The sequence below is a fragment of the Rosa chinensis genome, chromosome 2 (genome assembly GCF_002994745.2).
Source record: "Rosa chinensis cultivar Old Blush chromosome 2, RchiOBHm-V2, whole genome shotgun sequence".
Taxonomy (NCBI): domain Eukaryota; kingdom Viridiplantae; phylum Streptophyta; class Magnoliopsida; order Rosales; family Rosaceae; genus Rosa; species Rosa chinensis.
In genome coordinates, this window is record NC_037089.1 from 13,171,895 (window position 1) to 13,191,226 (window position 19,332).

Below are 19,332 nucleotides of genomic sequence, written 5' to 3' on the forward strand. Positions count from 1 at the left end.
TTGAGTAAATTTCTAAAAAATGACTAAATTACCTTAATAAGATTTCATTTTTTATTTAATATTTTGCTTAAATTACAGGGGAAAAAAAGTTTGCAGTAAATTAAAAAAATGAAAAGATAAATTGGACTCCGACAGCTTTACAGACCTTGGTACCTAGCATAGCTCTGCTACGGTTTACTCGACGACGGCTGCCTTCGACAAAATTTCCAAACATGACTGGCAACAGTGACTCTCCGTCTATGATGGTGGGGATGCTATCCCTTCTTTTCTCTGGTTGGTTCGTGGGCGGCGGAGGTGGGGGAGCTGTCCAGCATGCCCCTCTAATTTTTCTTTTCTATCTTCTAGGTCCAGAAGTTGTGCTGAGAGTTGGAAGAAGGCTGATCTTGGAGTCGTCTCGATTAGGGGACGGTATGGTGGTGGACGGGTTTGATTGTGGAACAGAGGGAGATGCGATGCTGACAAGACACATTTTTCAGGTTTTTGAGGCGGATTCGGAACGAGGATTGGAAGTGGGTACAAAAGCGGGTGGTGCTAGGCTTCCGTCGGATGTGGTAGCGGAGTCTCGTCTTTGGGCGGACTGGTGACAATGATCGGAGCAGGTTTTTTTCTTTAAGTGTTGCTGGTTGTGGTAGGTCTCAAACGACACATGGTTGCAATGCTGGTGGAGGTGTGACTAGCTACAATGGGCTGGCTAAAGGCGTCTTTCGTGGGGCAGAGTCGGAGGCTGTGTTCGCAATGGCTGCATCTTGGTCGGTGGCGCAGTGTACTGCATGGAAACCAAGGATGCTAGGGTTTCCTCAGTGCATTGCTTGGAGTGTTTGGGCCACTTGGGCCTCTAACTAGTTTGTGGGCCTCATTCTTGGGCTTAGATTGGGGTTTCACAAGGCTTGGACTACCTATTTGTTAGGGGGTTGGATGGATTGGGTCTCTATGGCCCAGTGTACTATTTAAATTTTGAGTAAAACTCACCACTAGGGTCAAAACTTTTCTCCACCGGACAAAATGATACCCAACTTTCAAAAGTGATCAAAATGATACCTAAGTTTTTAAAAGTGATCAAAATGATACCTAAATTTTTAAAAACAAATCAACTTGATACCCAACTTTCAAAAGTGATCAAAATGATACCTAAAGTTTAAAAAAAAAATCAATTTGATACCTCGGTTTAATTTTTTGTAACTTTTTGTTAAAATTGATCACGTGTGATGCAGTATTTTATGGGGTTATAATAATATTTTACACAAAAAAATATTTTTCAATTATTTTTTATTTTACTTTGTTAATTCTCTTCTTCTTCTTCTATCTCTGCCTCTCTCTCTCTCTTCCCATTTTTCTTTGTTTCTTTAGAAGTTAGGAAACATCCGAACTTTATTTGTTTCTACGATCGATGGTAGAATTGAAATTGAATGGAAGATTTTTTTTTTAATTCTATAGAAGAAGAAGAAGATTGGGTTATAGATGATTGATGGCCCTCTGACCACAAATCACTTCAATTTTTGTGCTTGATTTTGCATTTGATTTAACAAAGAAGTTTTAAAAAATGGCTAAATACTGACTACTACTTAGTTTGGGTCCAAAATCAATTCAGTCCCTAAACTTCTAATTTCATCAAGAACACTCCTGCACTTTCAATTTTGATCTAATAGGTCCAATTTGTTAGTCTTCCGACAATTGAGTCATTTAACTTGTTGACGTGACTCATATATGGCCTATGTTTTATGATGTGGTGTTGAGGTGGCCTGCATAGTAAATTTTGGAGTGAGTCCCACTATTAGAAATTTATCAAATAAATAGTTTTTCAACAAATAATTCAACTATAACTTGAACCCATAACAGAATATTAATGAATTGGACCTATTAGATCAAAATTGAAAGTACAAGGGTGTTTTTGATAAAATTAGAAGTCCATGGACTGAATTGATTTTGGACCTAAACCACAGAGTAATAACCAGTATTTAGCCCTAAAAAAATAAACTGAGGTATCAAATTGATTTGTTTTTAAAACTTTAGGTATCATTTTGATCACTTTTGAAAGTTAGGTATCAAGTTGATTTGTTTTTAAAAATTTAGGTATCATTTTGACCACTTTAAAAAATTTAGGTATCATTTTAATCACTTTTGAAAGTTGGGTATCATTTTGTCCGGTGGAGAAAAGTTTTGACCCTAGTGGTGGGTTTTACTCTTAAATTTTTGTTAGGTTGCAAAGATAAGTTGCTTTGATAATCATTTTACTTTACTAGCTTCGGAGTTTTTAGGTTTTTGTTTTATTAGTGCGTGAACTTTCTAAATGGTGGGTGTACTAGGAGTATGCTAGGTTCTTATTCTTATTTAGAATATGATTTTATGGTACTCTGAGGAACGATTTTTTCTGTCGACCCCATATAGGGGTGTTTCGCTTTTGTAATGCTTACTGAATCTATATAATGGGCTAACCTCTCTTGTTGAAAACAGAATGAAAAGATGTTGTTTTCTGTTTTGATATGACATAGACATTCTCACATTTCTTAAATTTGGGATCATGCCCAACCTAAATATTTGTCATAATTATTGGCATTGAGGCAGGAGTTGCATTTGATGTATTGGCCCTGCCCACCAATAAATATAGTTTGAGGTGGGAGACCAGGATCTGACGTCTTTAACTTTGTTTTATATAGTAGTTTCTTACTTTCTTGTCTCATATATTTTGTAGATTACGCCTTATGCTTCTAGAAATGTATTTTTTTTTTTTTTTGGATAGCATTCTAGAAGTGTATGTTACCATGTGCTAATCCCCATCTTTTTTTCCTTATAAGAAATCAAGAACCATGTGATGATTATCAAAGGACTTTGGTGTAAAGATCGCCGTGCATAAAGGAGAAACAACTATTTTTCCACAACTGTATTTTTTGAAAGAAATTAGAGTTTTTTTTTTTTTTTGGAAAAAGTTACGATTTCAGTTTTCACTGGATTTAGGCATAAACTTTAGTTAGTTTATAATTTTTTAATCTTGTTTCTTTTAACTTGAGAATAAATAATTGTACATTTAATATTATAAATTACTAATTAGAGTCTAAATAACATGTTCAAAAATAAGAGTTTTACAATGACACCCGTCGCTAAGATTAGCCACATTGTAGAATTTTCGTATAAACATATATGTTTATTACTGAAGAGAAATATAAACGTATACTCTAAAATGCAAGAAAAATATAGCCCCGTTACGTTCACATAGAACATTCACCTCTATATGAACATGCTCATTTTGCCTATATTATGATAATTAAAGCATAGTCAACTGAGAGAGTATTCAGTACAACGATGTGTACATACACAAATAGAAATGAACGGCTGGATAATGTCAAGGTACATTTTTTTGTTATTAAAAAAAATGTTGCTCATAAATTTCAATGGCTAAGATCTGCTAGTTCACTTGCATTGTCGATGCATGGAAGAATATTCCTCGACTTATATATTCATGTTTAAAATCGGTCATTTCAAGATTATATAGCAGCAAACAAAAACAATATATCTCAATGATAGATTCCGTCTGAGTGATAAGTAACTTGATAGCTTATTTAAAATTTGGATTCTAAATATAAAATAAAAGTTCAATAATCATAATCGAAGTGCAATGGATTAAGAAATGGTTAGCCTTAAAAATGGTTTGAATAGATATCCCAGCAACAAGATCTCCCTATTCATTGGTTCCAAAGAAACCCATCTACTTCACCATGAAGTTCTCTTCTGCGTAGACTGCATATAATTGCACAATCAACTAAATTATCAACAAGAATTTCAGGGTGCCTGTCTATTTTCCCTTTGTTCTTCAATGCATGAATCACACCTAAATTAACCATTACTTTAAAGACCCATTTATGCTATGTAAGATTATTATATAGACTACAAAAGGCCACCTCTCTTGGACCTCTTGGTTGTTGCGACTAAAAAATTTCAGGCAGCTAGAATATTATAAAGTTATCAAGTAGAAAATAAGAACCAAATCGTTGGGGAATTTGAAAGTGATAGGAAACCTCATTTCTCAAATTTGCTACGAGTCAAATCTTCACCTGGTTTGTGGGATCCAAAACTTTGATGAACGCAACACATGTTGATAATCCAACGCTTCTAAGTAGCTAAGCTATTTACATTAGAGGAAGATCAACAATTTGTTGGCGCAAATGTGCGATTAAATGAACTAATGAAGTCATGATAACGATACATGGGGTTTGAAAGGTCTAAAAATGCGTACATATTGTACAAAGTCAGGTCAGGGGATAAGAGAGGTTGATTTGGTGACAGTGTTCGGAAATTTACGTCACTGGTATTATGATTGTGGTTGACTTCATTTTTATTGAATAAGATTAGCGTCTCAAAAGTTAAAATTCAATTATTTATTTAATCACATAGTGGTTTAGTAATTCTCGGTGTCTACATCTAATGCATATTGGAAAAAAAAAAAAAAAAAAAGATGCCTTACAACTCAATCTACGTTGGCTGAAGTACCCTAACTTAGGAGGAATGGAGAAGTTAAATGACCATCCGGCCTAAATTGTTATCCATACAAATTATGATGGGTGGAAAAGGGTTGTATTATTAGAACAACCTAGAACCAAAGCTGGGTAGTCATTTTTTTTTTTTTTGAAGAACAGAAAGAGGGATATCTCTTTGTCCATGAGCATTGACGAGGTAAATAAATGGTCATGCCGTCATGAATACCATCAAATCATCAATGAGTTAAAGGCTAGGGTACTCTCTGTTTGTGACCACAACCCAAACAGTCGGAAAAGGAAAGTTGGCATGAATGGCAGGGCATGGGTTGAGAATGAACAATAAAATCTCAAACCCAATTATCGAACCCCAAAGCAAAACAACAATAATACACAGCAAAATAATATAGTAGTAGGTGAGAAAACTTACACTAGGATACTGGATACCACATATCAATCACTACATAATAATGATCCTTTTCAATTCCTCACTGTTGGAGATTTTGGCAGGATACGCACGCACAATCAACCTCTGAAAGCCACACTTGGAGCTATTACAGATCTGCAGAATAAATGACAACAATCTCTATCCAAAAAAACGAATGATTGCAGTTCAATGAAATTGAGCATTCAAGACATCAATTATTTCGGGTAAAATATTTAAGGCATTGCTTCCATCACTCACCAAAATACACAAGTACGCAAATAGAAGCAACTATTATAGAGACATGTTCTAGACAAGTACAGACTGCAGTGGAGCTATGGGCAATTTAGGAAGCAAGCAAATCCACTAGATCTAGAGAAAAGCTGCAAGCAGAAAGTTAAAAGACAAGGTTTTAATGGGGGAGGCTGCAAGACTGTAAATAATGTTCAGTTAAATGCATTAAAGCAAAAAGCTAGAAAAATTATAGGCGCCTCTTAAAAGAAACCTCTAGGCAGGAAGGAATTAATTCCAAGTTTACATTTTATGTTAAAGCCCATCAGAATGCAAAATTAAGTAGGATTTGAATAACATAACTCGACTACGCAACCTAGGCTGATGGCTTAAGATTGTTCCATTATTAGCAGAAAGTTGTGAGAGATAAAGAAGGTGCTCAATTACATCGGCGGCTGGTATTCCCCTCATAATGCCTCCTCCCCATACTTCTATATCAACCAAAAACCAAATCCAATGTGTTGATACCTTCTTTGGTGAGAGGTAATCCAAAAGCTTTCAACACCTCGACGTCCAACAACATTGTATAACTTCTTTTATAGAAGGAAAGAATCGGAACAATCACAGTAGTTAACTATATTCGGCCACAGTCAACTAAAATATGACCGAGGATTGTCAAAAGACTCCAACCCCAATTGTGTACTAATATCTTTATCCATAATATATATATATATATATATATATATATATATATAACAGTATTAATTAAGCCAATAAGGTTTAAGGTTAAATTTTCAGAAATCCTGCAATTGCCCTTGGTTAATTAAAACTCTAAGACTATAAACTTTATTAGATCATGGATAAAACAGTAAATTAAAAATATGAAAGAGAAAAAGAGAGAGAGAGAGAGAAGAAACTGTTAATCTCAACGTAGGAGGACTTTTACTAGACGTGTGAGCAATAGATCACCAACTGCTATTTACCGCAAGTCCACAAACTGTATTACCCTTGATTTTTTATTGCAGTTTGAGGAAGAAAGAAATGATCTAAACCAATATTTTTTTTTTTTAAAAAAAAAAAAAAAAAAAAAAGCCACTTAACGCACCCGTAAGCGTGTATTAAGAGGCTAGTATATTATTAAAAAAAGAGAGATTGCTCTCTAAAACTGAAAAATTTGACGAATATAACCCTCTAATATTAAAAAAACTTTAGAAACTGAAATAACCAACAGAAATAATAATGTCTATTTAAAAAAAATTAAATTCTTTAAAATAAAATAAATAGTAGTTATTGTTGTAGAAAACTGCTTTGATTAAAAAACTACACACTTCCTTACCAAAGAAAAAAAGGGAAAAAAACAACACCCACACACAGTGTGGGCACATGCTAGTATATATATAATAAAGCCTGCGACTAAAATCAGAAGTCCTCTAAGCCGGAGGGTAAGAGATTAAAAGTTTACTAATAGGATGAAACCAGTTCCAAAATGTAAAGTCCACCCTATCGCTACGTTAGCAAATGCTCTTATACCAAAGATCTAAAAACAAATGGGAAAAAAGAACTACAAGTCAGTCACTAAAAGGCAGCCCAACAGCTGTAGTAGATCTGGGTGGATTCGAACCACCATCCTCTCAAAAGCACAAAAGGCTTGAGCGCTCTACCATTTTTGAGCTGACAGATCTTGATCTCAAAATGCATCCCACGACACTTTCAACTTGACTCACCATCTCACCTTGACCAGGAATTTAATTGGATCCAAAATCGCTTCAGTTTTAATATTCAAAGCCTACTCCAAAAATAAAAAAAATTAATCAAAAACTCGTGACAAAATTCATACAGCATCGCATACAGAATTTTCTAGGTTGTATCCATATCTGTGTCACATATCCCGTAACTTAGCTCCTTCATATCATTTCCCATTGGTAGATCAACCATTACCTCAAACCAATATATTGGATCAAATACTTGACAAGCAGCCCAACTTATTTATTTGTAAATGCTTTTAAAATATTATCACAAGGGCCATCTAGAAAACCATTGATAAATCTGGTAGCCAAAATGATTCTATTATAATTTTTTTTAAATGTAACAAAAATGGTAGCCAAAATGGTTTACTCCAATTGCAGATAGATGATAATGGTTCAAAAGAATGAAATGACAAACTTTCACAGCACCTTCATAAACGAATCAGCATATGAAGGCTGATTATGACTATGAATTCAAGAACAGTACGCTGATCTAAAACTGAGTGTGATATCCGAAAACAAGATGAAACAATAAAAATACTCCTCTTGAAAGGCTTTTATTCACCTTGATGTCCGAAATTAGAACAGCAGACAGCTTGAAATTGACAGCAACATCATTTCAAAACTAATGCTGGAACAAATATCCCCAAGAGGCCACACAACCTCAGAACCAACTACTAGTAATGCAAACACAGGACTAGCAAAGCAAAAAGCTAAAGATGATACACTTGATTACAGAGGGTGCAGATGCATCCCATGTAATTTTGGCATTGTTACAAAATGTCAAAATAGAGACCAAGAGGCGATAGTTGTAGAGGATTTTAGCATTATAAAATCAAATAATACTTGCACAATGGCATCCCAAAATACTGATACTAATGGCATTCTTTAACTGTTTACATTCAAGAACCACACACAGCTCCCCTTGCAGAAATAAAATATGTCATGTGGGAATAGAGCAGGAAAAACTTGTAACTGATGAATCTAGACCTTTTGTTTCAATTTCACTCCAAACTCAGCACCGAACACTCCTCAGATCATATACAATTATACCCATATACTTGTGGCGACATTGAAGATAAGTATAATTGTGCAACATAATTAAGAAATTTCCGGTGTACTGATAGTTTTAGTGCATAAACTGGATGGATTATGATCAGAATTGTGCATAATAGGAAATTTGCATAGTGGATGGACAAATTAGTGTCATGTTATGCATATCAGTCCCAATAGCATATTAGGCAGGATTGCAGATAATACCTCATGGAGACCAATTGCTGTATAGTCCCAAGAATCCCAATGCTGTCTGGTCGGGATGTGGGAGAAAATATAGAGTAGAAACCAAGTAAGGAAGCAGGACACAGAGCACACAGAGGGGAAGAGACCCTGGGCTAAAAATCCCCATGCTGTCTCCCCCTCCAAACCAAAAAATCTTTTCTTTCACTATTGATCTTTTTGACCTGCCATGCAAGCGCACCTGCCATGGCAAAGGCCGGATGACAAAAATCGGTCCAGAACACAACCCCTCAACCCAGAGCCTATCGTCCCCATACCTCTTAATACATCCCCAATCATCAGAAAGTTACAATTATACCCATCAAACCGGAATAATCAACCAGTAACATCTAACAGAGCAACAGTCGGTGACCACAGCATCCGATCTCGACAGAAACACGCCAGCTGTGGATATCATAACCGCCAAGGATTTGACAAGAGCTCCGTCGCCATCGCCATAGCTGTGTTTGAACACGGCAAAAGCTTCAATGCTTGTAGAAAGATATAGCACAAACAAACCGATATACCAGAAGAAAGCAGATATCGACAGAAGTAAAATTAAAACGCATACATGATATCAAGCACAACGAACCGGTTAATTTGAGTCCACGCCGGAAGAACACCGGCAGAAGCTGATATCAACGTCTACATCTCGAAGCGATAAGATCGAATTCGAGATTCATAATCTCAGGAAAACGATCCATGGAAGGAAGATCTGCAGGAGGAGAGTGACTTTGCGAACGAAAAACGGAAGAGAAGGATAAGGCAAAGCGGGGAATGATTAACAGCCTGACATTTAGGTGTGATTTTATATTGCGCGTTATGAGATATAGACGGTTGTGATTAGTAACTTATCTTGTTAATCAACAGCTAAGATTTGATTTCATGTTGTGCGGCTAAGGTTTGATTTTAAGCCGGTTCGTTAGCAACCTTGCGTGACCTTATCCCTTCACCAAACAAAATAATGGTCAGGGGCGGTGCACGCGTTTTAGACTTTTTTTTTTTTTTTTTTTTTTTTTTACTGGCTAAAACCTAATAAGAAGGAAAATTCTATGAGTAAAAACAGAGACACAAGTAATAAATTTGGGGGTTCAAGAAGGTAACAACTCTGACTAGAACATTCACTACAGCCATATATGACAAACTGCAGATCAGGGTGGATTCGAACCACCAACCTCTCAAAAGCCCAAAGGCCTTGAGCGCTCTACCGTTTTTGAGCTTACAGATCTTGATTTCAATTAACCCACACAAGGGCCCAAATAAAATGACACCACTAGGGTTTAGAAGAAAACCAACTGTTATTTTTCTTGCCAACATGTTAAAAAACCACTGAATCATTGAAAAACCAATTGTTTCGCATCCTTCCCCTCATCTCCATGATAAGACGTACTTGGTCTTGCTGCAGTTTCACACAGATACCGATCCCATCTTCGCCTTTCTCATAGCTTATCCATCATTATAAGCATTTATATTTGTCTTTAAATCCCATTTTCGCTTGTATAGAAAGCAATTACAACTGAAGCCAACCACTGTCAGCAACAACAAATGCATAACAGATCAAATGGCAACACTTTCATCCCACTTTAGCTTGCATGGAAAACATTTTAGAAACCACTGTCCCACAGCAAAAACTGCAGGTAAAATAAACCAGTAGATCAATGGCAAAAATAATTGTAATCACTTCCACATGATACTGTAACCAATATACAGTAAAGAACAAAAAAATCATGTAAAATAGATCTGGAAAACTCGAGAATTCTGAGCAATTTCATAACGAAAAACTGAAGGTAAAATAAACCCGTACATCAATTAACAAACTTAAGAGTTCTGTAGACGAATATTAATTATACAAAATTGTAATCACTTCCAAATGATACTCTCTTCATAATTGCCAAAATAAAACGATGTGGGAACTTGTGATAATACATGAGCAATATAAACTGCCCAAGAGATACCGTACTCCTTTATAACCGGTACAGCTACTACACTTGTAGCCGTGCAATGACATACAGAATTGGAATTGACCATGCCATCAAGGCTTCACAGATTCACTTCAATTATACATAACTTCCAAAGGGCAGAATTTATTCATAGCATGTTATCAACTTGCAAAAGGCAGAGGCACGATTGTGCATTACCATCGTATTTGGGACTCAAAAAATAATTCATAAATAACAAATGTACCATGAGCTCGGAATAAGAGTTGATAATAAAAATAGGCACAATTCATAAATAACACATGTACTTTGAGCTCGGAATGAGAGTTGATATTAAAAATAGGAAGGCCAATGGAACACAATAATTAAACAGCTTTACCTCAAAGACCGGTAGGTGGATTGCAGAATTCCTTTATAGCAAACTGTAATCATGCAGGACTATTCTAAGTTCACATGTATATATGGTATGCCAAAACACTAGTTTCAATGTCTTTAAAAAGATTAGTTGAACTTGTATATGAGCATGAAGACTAGTTTAACTCGTATAAACAGGTAAAATAAGCACCAAGACTGTTGAATTTGTATATCCTGTTCGGCATTTAACTTGAGAATGAGATTAATTGAACATTATGGAGAATTTGCTATGTAACTGGGCAGATATGCATTAGAGTAGAGAATTAGGTGCATAATACCTTTGGTGGTGACGGATATTGCTGTTGCAGAAGGCCCAGAATAGGAGATAGATCTGGTTATGATTTGCAGGCGGGCAAATATAAAGCAGAGTAAAGAAAGCAAGCAGGACACAGAGCACACACAGAGGGGAAGACCCTGGGCCAAAGAAAACAAACTCCCATGCTGTCTTCCCCTCTGAACCAACAAATCTTTCGTTTTTATTAATCTTTTTTTGACCTGCCATGCAAGCGCACCTGCCATGGCAAAGGCCGGATGACAAAGATCGGTCCAGGACTCTGACCCATCAACTGAGTCGATCCTAGCCGATATCTTATACATCCATATCAACACTACCACACATAAATCTCCTCGCTATCTTCCCAATCATGTATTTACAATTACGCACACCAAAATAACCGATTTCCATCAACTCCAGCGTCCTTTAGCCTCCGGAAACATCAGATCTGGATCGAAAACGACATCGCATCCACAACAGAAGCTCCAACGCCTGATATCTCTCTGGGTTGGAAATAGGCTCCTTCACCATAGCTGCCCAACACATAACAGATTTTTCAGAACAAAAACGATTTGTAGATTTTTCAGAACAAAAACGATTTGCTGAAGATCTAGTGTTGTATAAAACGAAATTAAACAAAAGTTAAAAGCATATCTGTACCTGAGAATCTCTATATCAAAGCATGAAGAACACCAGCTGAAAGCGTTGAGCTGAATACGAGAGCTTCGGAGCTCAAAACCACCATCAATACGTAGATCTCGAAACGATATGATCGAATCTGATGGTGATATACACAGAGAACAAACCTTGGAGTGTAGATCTGGAGAAGAAGGGAGAGGCTAGAGCGGTGGTTGGGGAACGCGGAGGCGTTGAATGGTGTAGAACCAGGCACCCTGTCTTGTTTTTATATAAAGCGCGGGTGGCAATGGACGGCTGTGATTAGCGATTAATTTTTGTTCTACGCTTGCGATGTGAACACTTGACTTTCGTCGCCAACGGGTTGGTATGGGAATAATCGACGTATTAATGCGCTGGAAACAGGTAGAACATAGCGGGTGCTTTGTTCGGGCTCTCGACCCGAACAAAATCTTAAACCAGGCCCGAATATCAGAGGGACATTGAGGCCTTTTTATACAACACATCCGTCCTCTTATCCTACCAGGAGTAGGAGACCTTTGAGTGGAAGGTAAAGCTCGATTCCTACCATGTTCCTATTCGGATTCCAGGAGTAATGGGATTCCTTTTCAGGTCAAAATCCTAATAATATTGTAATAAGGTTCAATGCTGGCTCGTAGCAAATGCAATTAGATTAGGATTCAAACTCCTAGTCGTATTTAAAGAAGATTTATCCTCGAAGAATTATATTCGAACTCCAAAGGTTTATTGTTACCAGTGTATTCAGCTACTTACGTCTTTGAAAGTAGTGGTTTATGGATCCGAACTCCCAATCGTATTTGAAGAAGGTTTATTGTCTAAGAATTGGATTCGAACTCCAAAGATTTATTGTTACTATACTTACGTCATTGAAAGTAGTGGTTTATGGTTTTAGAGAACTATGCGGCAAGCCAAGCCTAGACCAATCTAAGCTCATGAATTCTTTGTACCTTGTCGCGGTAATATAGTGTAAGAGTTGCTTAGTTGATTATGCCATGTCAAATTACCATAAACTAAAAGCAAGAAATAAAAACATGCGATTTTACATGTTTTTCAAATGCTTTTAATCGTCTCGACAATGATTCAATTTTTGTCGTGCTCTACTCCAAATATACGTTATCATTATTGTAGTATGGGTTAATAGTCTTGAGTATTGACGCGTCCCTAATCAATGATCATGAGATGATGAAAAGGTAATGAAATATTGTAAAATTGATAAAGAAAGTCCATATAAGTTACCAATCAGTAAGCAAATTTAAAAGGGAACTAAAACAGTGAATAGCATGAGCTCACGAATTTTTTCTACCTTGTGGCGCTAATATAATGTAAGAATTGCTTAGTTGTTTAGGCCATGTCCAGTTATCATGAACTAAAAGAAAAAAAAAAACAAAAACATAAATTTAATTGCTTTTAATCGTCTCCTCAGTAAATATTAAAAAAAAATTGTTCACGAGTTACCAACAAACCCGCCAGCTAGGTTTACCATCAATAAATCATATTAGGTGGTTTCAACTTGATTAACTAATTGGTTTCATCTACTTTTGTTAGACTCCTACTTCAGTACCACCAACAAATCCAGAGTCGGAAGGGAAGGGCGCAGATGGGAAAGAGCGTGCTTCAACCAAAAAACCCAAGGGAGCTGTAGGAAGTACAGTTAAGGCTGGGGAGAGTGGAAAAGCAACTTCTGGTTCTAGAAATGATGGAGCTTCACAAAGGTCAGTGGTCTTTTCATAGTATTATGCCTTTTTACAAGCTTCAGATTGCTCTTGAGTTTTTACCATTTTACATTGGTTAAAGATAGTTTATTGATGCTGTACCCAGACTGACTGTCAACTTTCTCGTTAACAGTGCTGAAAGTGGCAGCGAGGGTTCATCAGATGGAAGCGAGGAGAATGGTAACCACCAGGTATGTGTATGCCCTGCAGCTAATACTCCAAGATGTTCTCGAGTTCTTCTACCTTTCTTCAATGGCTAGTAAATTTGTAGTAGCTTTTGCAACTTATCTGCAAATAGCAGCTGGCTCAGTATATATTGTGCTTTGGATTTTAGACTTTAACCTGGCCTGAGAAATAACTGTTGGCATGATTTTCTGCTAATGAAACATGGTTGTTATATCATTAGGAGTATGGTGCAAACAAGAAGGGAAGCTTTGACAAGATGCTTGCAGATGGTACGATAATTTTGTGCTTTTATTTATTTATTTTGGTCTGCTATAGTGATCGTGTTCAACATACACTTCTATTTAGGCTATATTGTAAGCGTAGACATTGGTAAATGGTACTTGCATTAATTTTGGTAAAATGGTTTTCTCACATTTTTCAGGAGCAAATGCACAAAATAACACAGCTTTAGTGCCTAGGAAGCCTGTAGTTTCTGTGCCTGCAACTAGTCTGAATATGGGAATGGACTTGTGGAATACATCCCCCGCTGGTGCTGGAACTGCAAAAATGAGAGGAAATCAATCTGGAGCCCCATCAGCTGTCGGTGGTGACCATCGGATTAATCAGGTACAAATTTTTCTCATGTTTTAAATTGTTGTTCTTTTAGTACATATTTTTCACTAGTTATTCTGTTCTTCAATCCGTGTGTGTGTCTCAATATGTTCAAATATTGTATTAATATCCATATGTATGTATTCATGCTTAAAATTAAGAACAAATTATACGAGTTGTGATATAAAAATACAGCAGAACAGGTCTTTGGTCTTTTGGTATAAAAATACTATACGAGTTTCCTTGCAATTTCCTTGGTACGACTTTGCACGTAGAGGAGCAGAAGGGTATCTCACTTGCATTTTCCATTTTCTTTCCTCAACATTTTCATTCAGCAGAATGAATTACCTTTAATGGGTTGGGAGATGATCCCCTTTTTCATGGCATTGGAGTGATCATTGAGTACTCTTCATATTCTGCTTAATCTTGGTATGTTTCTTACTACTATTGCTAAAGCATATTTCAGTTAGATAATTAGTTTTCCAACATATATGTTATTCTTCATTTTTCACTATCACTGCTTTAATCTGTGAAAGGAAAACCAATCAAAATCATTTTTGCTATCGCTGAAATTATTCACTGAAATTGGTTTTGCATCTATATTGTTCAGTTCTAGAGACATCCATTAAACTACAAAGGTCCCCTAGCCATATATGGCCTCAGCTCCAACAGACCTCTTGATTGGCAAAATTGTGAGCATTCTAGAGGGCGAAGCATCCTCCGTAGCCGATGTTCGTGATGAAGTTGATGAGATTAAGCTGGAGCTTGAGAGCATGAAGTCTTTCCTAGAGGATACAGAGTGGAAGAAAGCAAGTACACAAACAAAGAAAACGTGGATTGCAAACGTGACAAACTTGGCCTGCGATGTTGAAGATATCATTGATGAATCCATGTATCGCATGAATGAGAAGGAAAGTGGCGGTCGATTTGCAAGGTTTCTCCAAAAACCATTCACGTCCCAAAAAACCTCTGGTATAAGGGTCGAATTGCTAACAAGTTACAGAAAATTATTGCAGTAATCAAAGCCATTCCAGAGAGAAAACAGAGGTATGGTGTAACTGGTCAAGAAGGAACATCTTCTGATGATGTTCACAAGAGGGTAAAAATCAAAGCCTAGTCCTCGCTTTTTGAGAAGGAAGATGAACTCCTGGGAATTGAAGGGAAGAAGCAAATGTTAATGGGATGGTTGATCAATGGAGAGAAAAAACAAACTATTGTCTCTGTGGTCGGCATGGGAGGATCAGGGAAGACAACTCTCGTTGCCAACACCTTCACTCAGGAGACGGTAAAGAGACATTTTAATTGTTTTGCATGAATAACTGTTTCCCAAACTTATGTGCTTGAAGACTTATTTAGAAGCTTGATAAAGGAATTCCACCAATCAATCAAACAGGAAGTCCCTGGGAATTTGCATGCAATGAGCTACAGAGAATTGCTGGAGATGTTGACAAACTTTTTGTTGTCCAAAAGATATCTAGTTGTATTGGATGACGTGTGGGATATCACTCTTTGGGAAAATATAAGATTATCATTTCCAGATGAACAGATTGGAAGTCGAATCATTCTTAAAACTCGAAGAGAAGACATAGCATCCTGTTCTTTTGGAGTTGAAAGTCATGTTTACCCTATTCAACTCTTGCAACGCGATGAGGCCATGGAGTTCTTCAGCAAGAAAGCATTCCCAACTTATCTCAATATATGCCCGCCAGAGCTCGAACCATTAGCTTGGGAACTTGTGGAGAAGTGCAACGGCTTACCTCTGGCAATTGTGGCTTTACGTGGCCTCATGTCCTCAAAAAAGTCTTCTGTAGAGTGGAGTACAGTCCGCAACAGCTTAAATTGGCATCTAAGTAACAATCCGTTGTTAGAATCTATAAAGATCATCTTGTTGCTTAGTTTCAACGGTTTGTCATATCGATTAAAACATGAGAAAATTAGAAAAAAACTCAAAAAATAAGCTCCTTTTAAGGGAAACCCAATCATATGTTTTCTTTTAATCTACACCCATTCACATAATTAAACCTACCGTATAGGTTTTAAGTCTATGATTAAGTTTTTTTCTTTTTTTTTTAGTTTGACTATTTTACCCTTCTCGTCGAAGAAGGAAAAAATTCCTCAAATATAGGTGTTTTTTTTTTAATTTAAATATGGCATCAGTTATAAACACAAATTAGAATTTAATACCATCAATTTATTTTTCCTGATTTAATAACGATTACTTGCCTTAATTATTGCATATCTCTTCTTTTTTTATTTGACCTATATATTTGCCATTTTTTAGTAGATATGTTTGTGTAGATAATCCTATTATTAAATATGTCAACGTGATCAATTGCCTTAATTATTGTATGTAACTGATGCCATATTTTAGGAGATATGTTTGTGTAGATATTCCTTATTTAAAAAGATTAATTGTCTTAATTATTGTATATCTCTTCCTTTCAGATTTGATCTTTATATTTGCTATTTTTAAGTAAATGTGGTTGTGTAGATATTGCTATTAGATTTCGTAGATTTCTCAATCTGATTAAACATCCTTTTGTGGAGGTATTCCTATCATGTAGTGATTAAACATCCTCTCATCAAGGTATGTCATTTTGCTTTTCTTTTTTTTCCCTTTTTTTGAATGAAATTTGATTCCCCATTCCAATAGGCGTAGGTATAGAATCAATATTCCATGTTCATTAATTTTCCATAATAGGGTCCATGTTATTGTAGATGATGGCGGGTGCAATCAGATCAAGCTTCACTTCAGTAATTTCAGCCCTTAACTCGTCGGTCATAACATGTCCAAACTTGAGAAGGTCGCACCTAAATTCCAGGTGGGTGTACTCTTTAGCCATCAAAATTAACTTGTAGTATCTATTGAGAAATAAGAAGATGAAACAAAAACCTGCAATCAAGAACTTGTATAGTCTATCATACCTACTCAATATCAAAAACCTAGAATGATCACAAAACAAATACCTCTTCGTCAGGAGCACACACACCTTTTGAATAGATAGCAATCACAATACTCATCAACCGTACCAATCGGATATGCTGTCGAACACAGACAACCCACCAATCTCTGATTGTGCAATCCATTTATATCACAAGCTTGTAGAGATATTGACACTAACTTTGAATGTGCAGATTACACTTTTCAATGTGAAGTTACGCAACCTCCAACCCAGAGGAGAATTATCAATTGCTGAAATCAAGGGTTAAGTAATTCTGGGCAACGTCTATGGGCAGCCGTTTCATGATCGACTTCCATTTAATAGGTGAATGGGAATTTGAAAGTGGCAGATTTAGTAATTCTTAACAACATTGGGTTTTATTATTTAGTCTATTTAATAGGTTTTTTTATTTTGCATAAATCTAATTAATTGGTTTGGGTATATATTAAAGGGGTTACACCAGAAGCAGTTGCAGAACTCTATATTATGGAACTCGTTTCTCGTAGCATGCTACAAGCTGTAAGAAGAAATGAAACCGGAAGGCCAAGGGCATGCAAGATGCATGATCTTATGCGGGAGCTTGCTTTATCAGAATCAGAATCGGAGAACTTTGCCACTGTGTACAATGGCAAAGAAGTAATGAAAGAAATGGGAGCCCGTCGTTTGTCAATTCAAACAACGGATGGGGAAATTAAGCCACTCACAGATATGTCACATCTTCGTTCTTTTCTTGTCTTTGTCACTAATAGAATCTCATCGTCTGTTTCTGAGATATTGCCTTCTGGATTGAAGTTGTTGAGGATTCTAGATTTGGAACGGTCCCGGTTAATTACTAAATTATTGCCTGATGAAGTTGTGTACTTATTCAACTTAAGATATTTAAATTTGAGGAAAACTCCCATTAAAGAGCTTCCCAAATCCATAGGACGGCTCCACAATCTCCAGACCTTGGACATAAGGGATTCCAATATAAAGGCACTTCCAAGGGGAATTACCAAGCTGCTTAACCTACGCCATCTGATTATGTACCGTTACACTGGAGTACATATGGGCTTCAGATATATTGAAGGGACAAAAGGTCCTTCTGGTATTTGTAAGTTGAAGAACTTGCAAGTTTTGGCATGTGTTGAATTAGAAGGAAATGTTATCAGACTTGTCAGGAACATGACCCAACTCACTAAGCTTGGCATCACAAATGTAAAAGAAAGAGACGAGATAGACCTATGTGCTTCATTTCAAAAGATGGAGCTCCTCCAGGACTTGTTTTTAATGGTACCTGATGAAGAGGAATGTCTTTGACTCGATGAGCTAACTGCACCTCCTGCTCACCTTCACACACTTGCGTTGGCTGGAAAGTTGGAAATGGTACCACGCTGGTTTTCTTCACTTCAGAGCCTCACATCTTTGAATCTGCATTGGTCTAGACTTGAGGAAGATTTATTACCTCACATTGAAGCACTGGCTAGCCTACGAAGCCTTACTCTTTATAATGCACACACTGGGAAAAACCTAAGTTTCAGTACAGGCTTCAGAATTTATTGTAATAATCACACATCCAACGGTCGGTTTTCCCATTTTCTTTGAATTGATAGAGGTTGCTCATTGGAGTGTATGATATATAAATATAAGTTTATAAAAAAATTAGTATCTTTAAAGATTATTATTATTATTTATTTTTTTGAAACGTAGTCTCTTTAAAGATTTATTTGTAAATAAAGCCCGCAAGGCCCTGTCCGAAAAAGTTCGCAAGGCCCTCTTTATATGGACGGGCTTGGATCCTTCGATTTACAATAAAGCTCGGGTATCGGCATTGCCCGTTGATGAGGTCTAGTCACAATAATCCATTTGGTTTTGGACTTAGGTTGGCTCAGAGTTACTGACTTGAATTGGAGGTTGGAAAGATCGAGATTGGTATCAGAACTAAAAGATAAAAGATAAAAAAAAATAGATAAAATAAGTTAAAATGATAAACTCTTTGAAATCATTTGTGACTCTAACAAAATATTATTACTATAAATAAAATTGAGTCTTAAAGTTGAACATGAATCATTATAAAAATTGACTACTACTAATCTCTTAGACTAATCATTCAAGCACGCAAATAACATAACATAACATGATTATTATGAATTCATGATATTATTTGCATTATAATTCTTCTGGGTAATATCTTATAGACTTCGCTTTGTAATTTTCTTTTCTCCTCAAAAAAAGAAAATGAAAATGGTGATAGGCTGAAGGCACGAGAACAAGTACGGAAGCGACATCTTTGAGTGTCTTTTTTTAGAAAAAAAACTAGAAAACAACGGAAACTAAATCCTAAGGCAAATTGACTCAAAAAGGTCAAAGTTCGAAACATTAAGGGCTTAGGAGGAGGCTGATCTTCCCAAACAAACAAAGAAAAAGTAGGAATCAATGTGATGTTTCGCTGAGGTCCCATTCTACTGACCAAAACGACCCTCCTGAAATTATCAAAAC

General features: G+C 36.4%; 1 protein-coding gene, 1 long non-coding RNA gene and 1 pseudogene across 2 annotated transcripts; 2 read left to right on the plus strand and 1 right to left on the minus strand.

The window, feature by feature from the left end:
• Positions 1-9,929: 9,929 nt before the first annotated feature.
• Positions 9,930-11,650, minus strand: LOC112183975. The gene is made up of 2 exons (XR_002929993.2): positions 11,427-11,650; positions 9,930-11,299 (listed from the first exon to the last, which is right to left on the minus strand). It is a non-coding gene; the product is annotated as an uncharacterized LOC112183975 (long non-coding RNA).
• Positions 11,651-11,792: 142 nt separating this feature from the next.
• LOC112183723 (G-box-binding factor 1-like) lies at positions 11,793-14,528 on the plus strand. The gene is made up of 6 exons (XM_040513263.1): positions 11,793-11,807; positions 12,969-13,135; positions 13,269-13,326; positions 13,542-13,590; positions 13,743-13,927; positions 14,523-14,528. The coding sequence occupies exons 1-6, from the start codon at positions 11,793-11,795 to the stop codon at positions 14,526-14,528; spliced, it is 480 nt and encodes a 159-aa protein (XP_040369197.1).
• On the plus strand, positions 14,149-18,399 carry LOC112190037 (annotated as a pseudogene).
• The last annotated feature ends 933 nt before the right edge of the window (positions 18,400-19,332 follow it).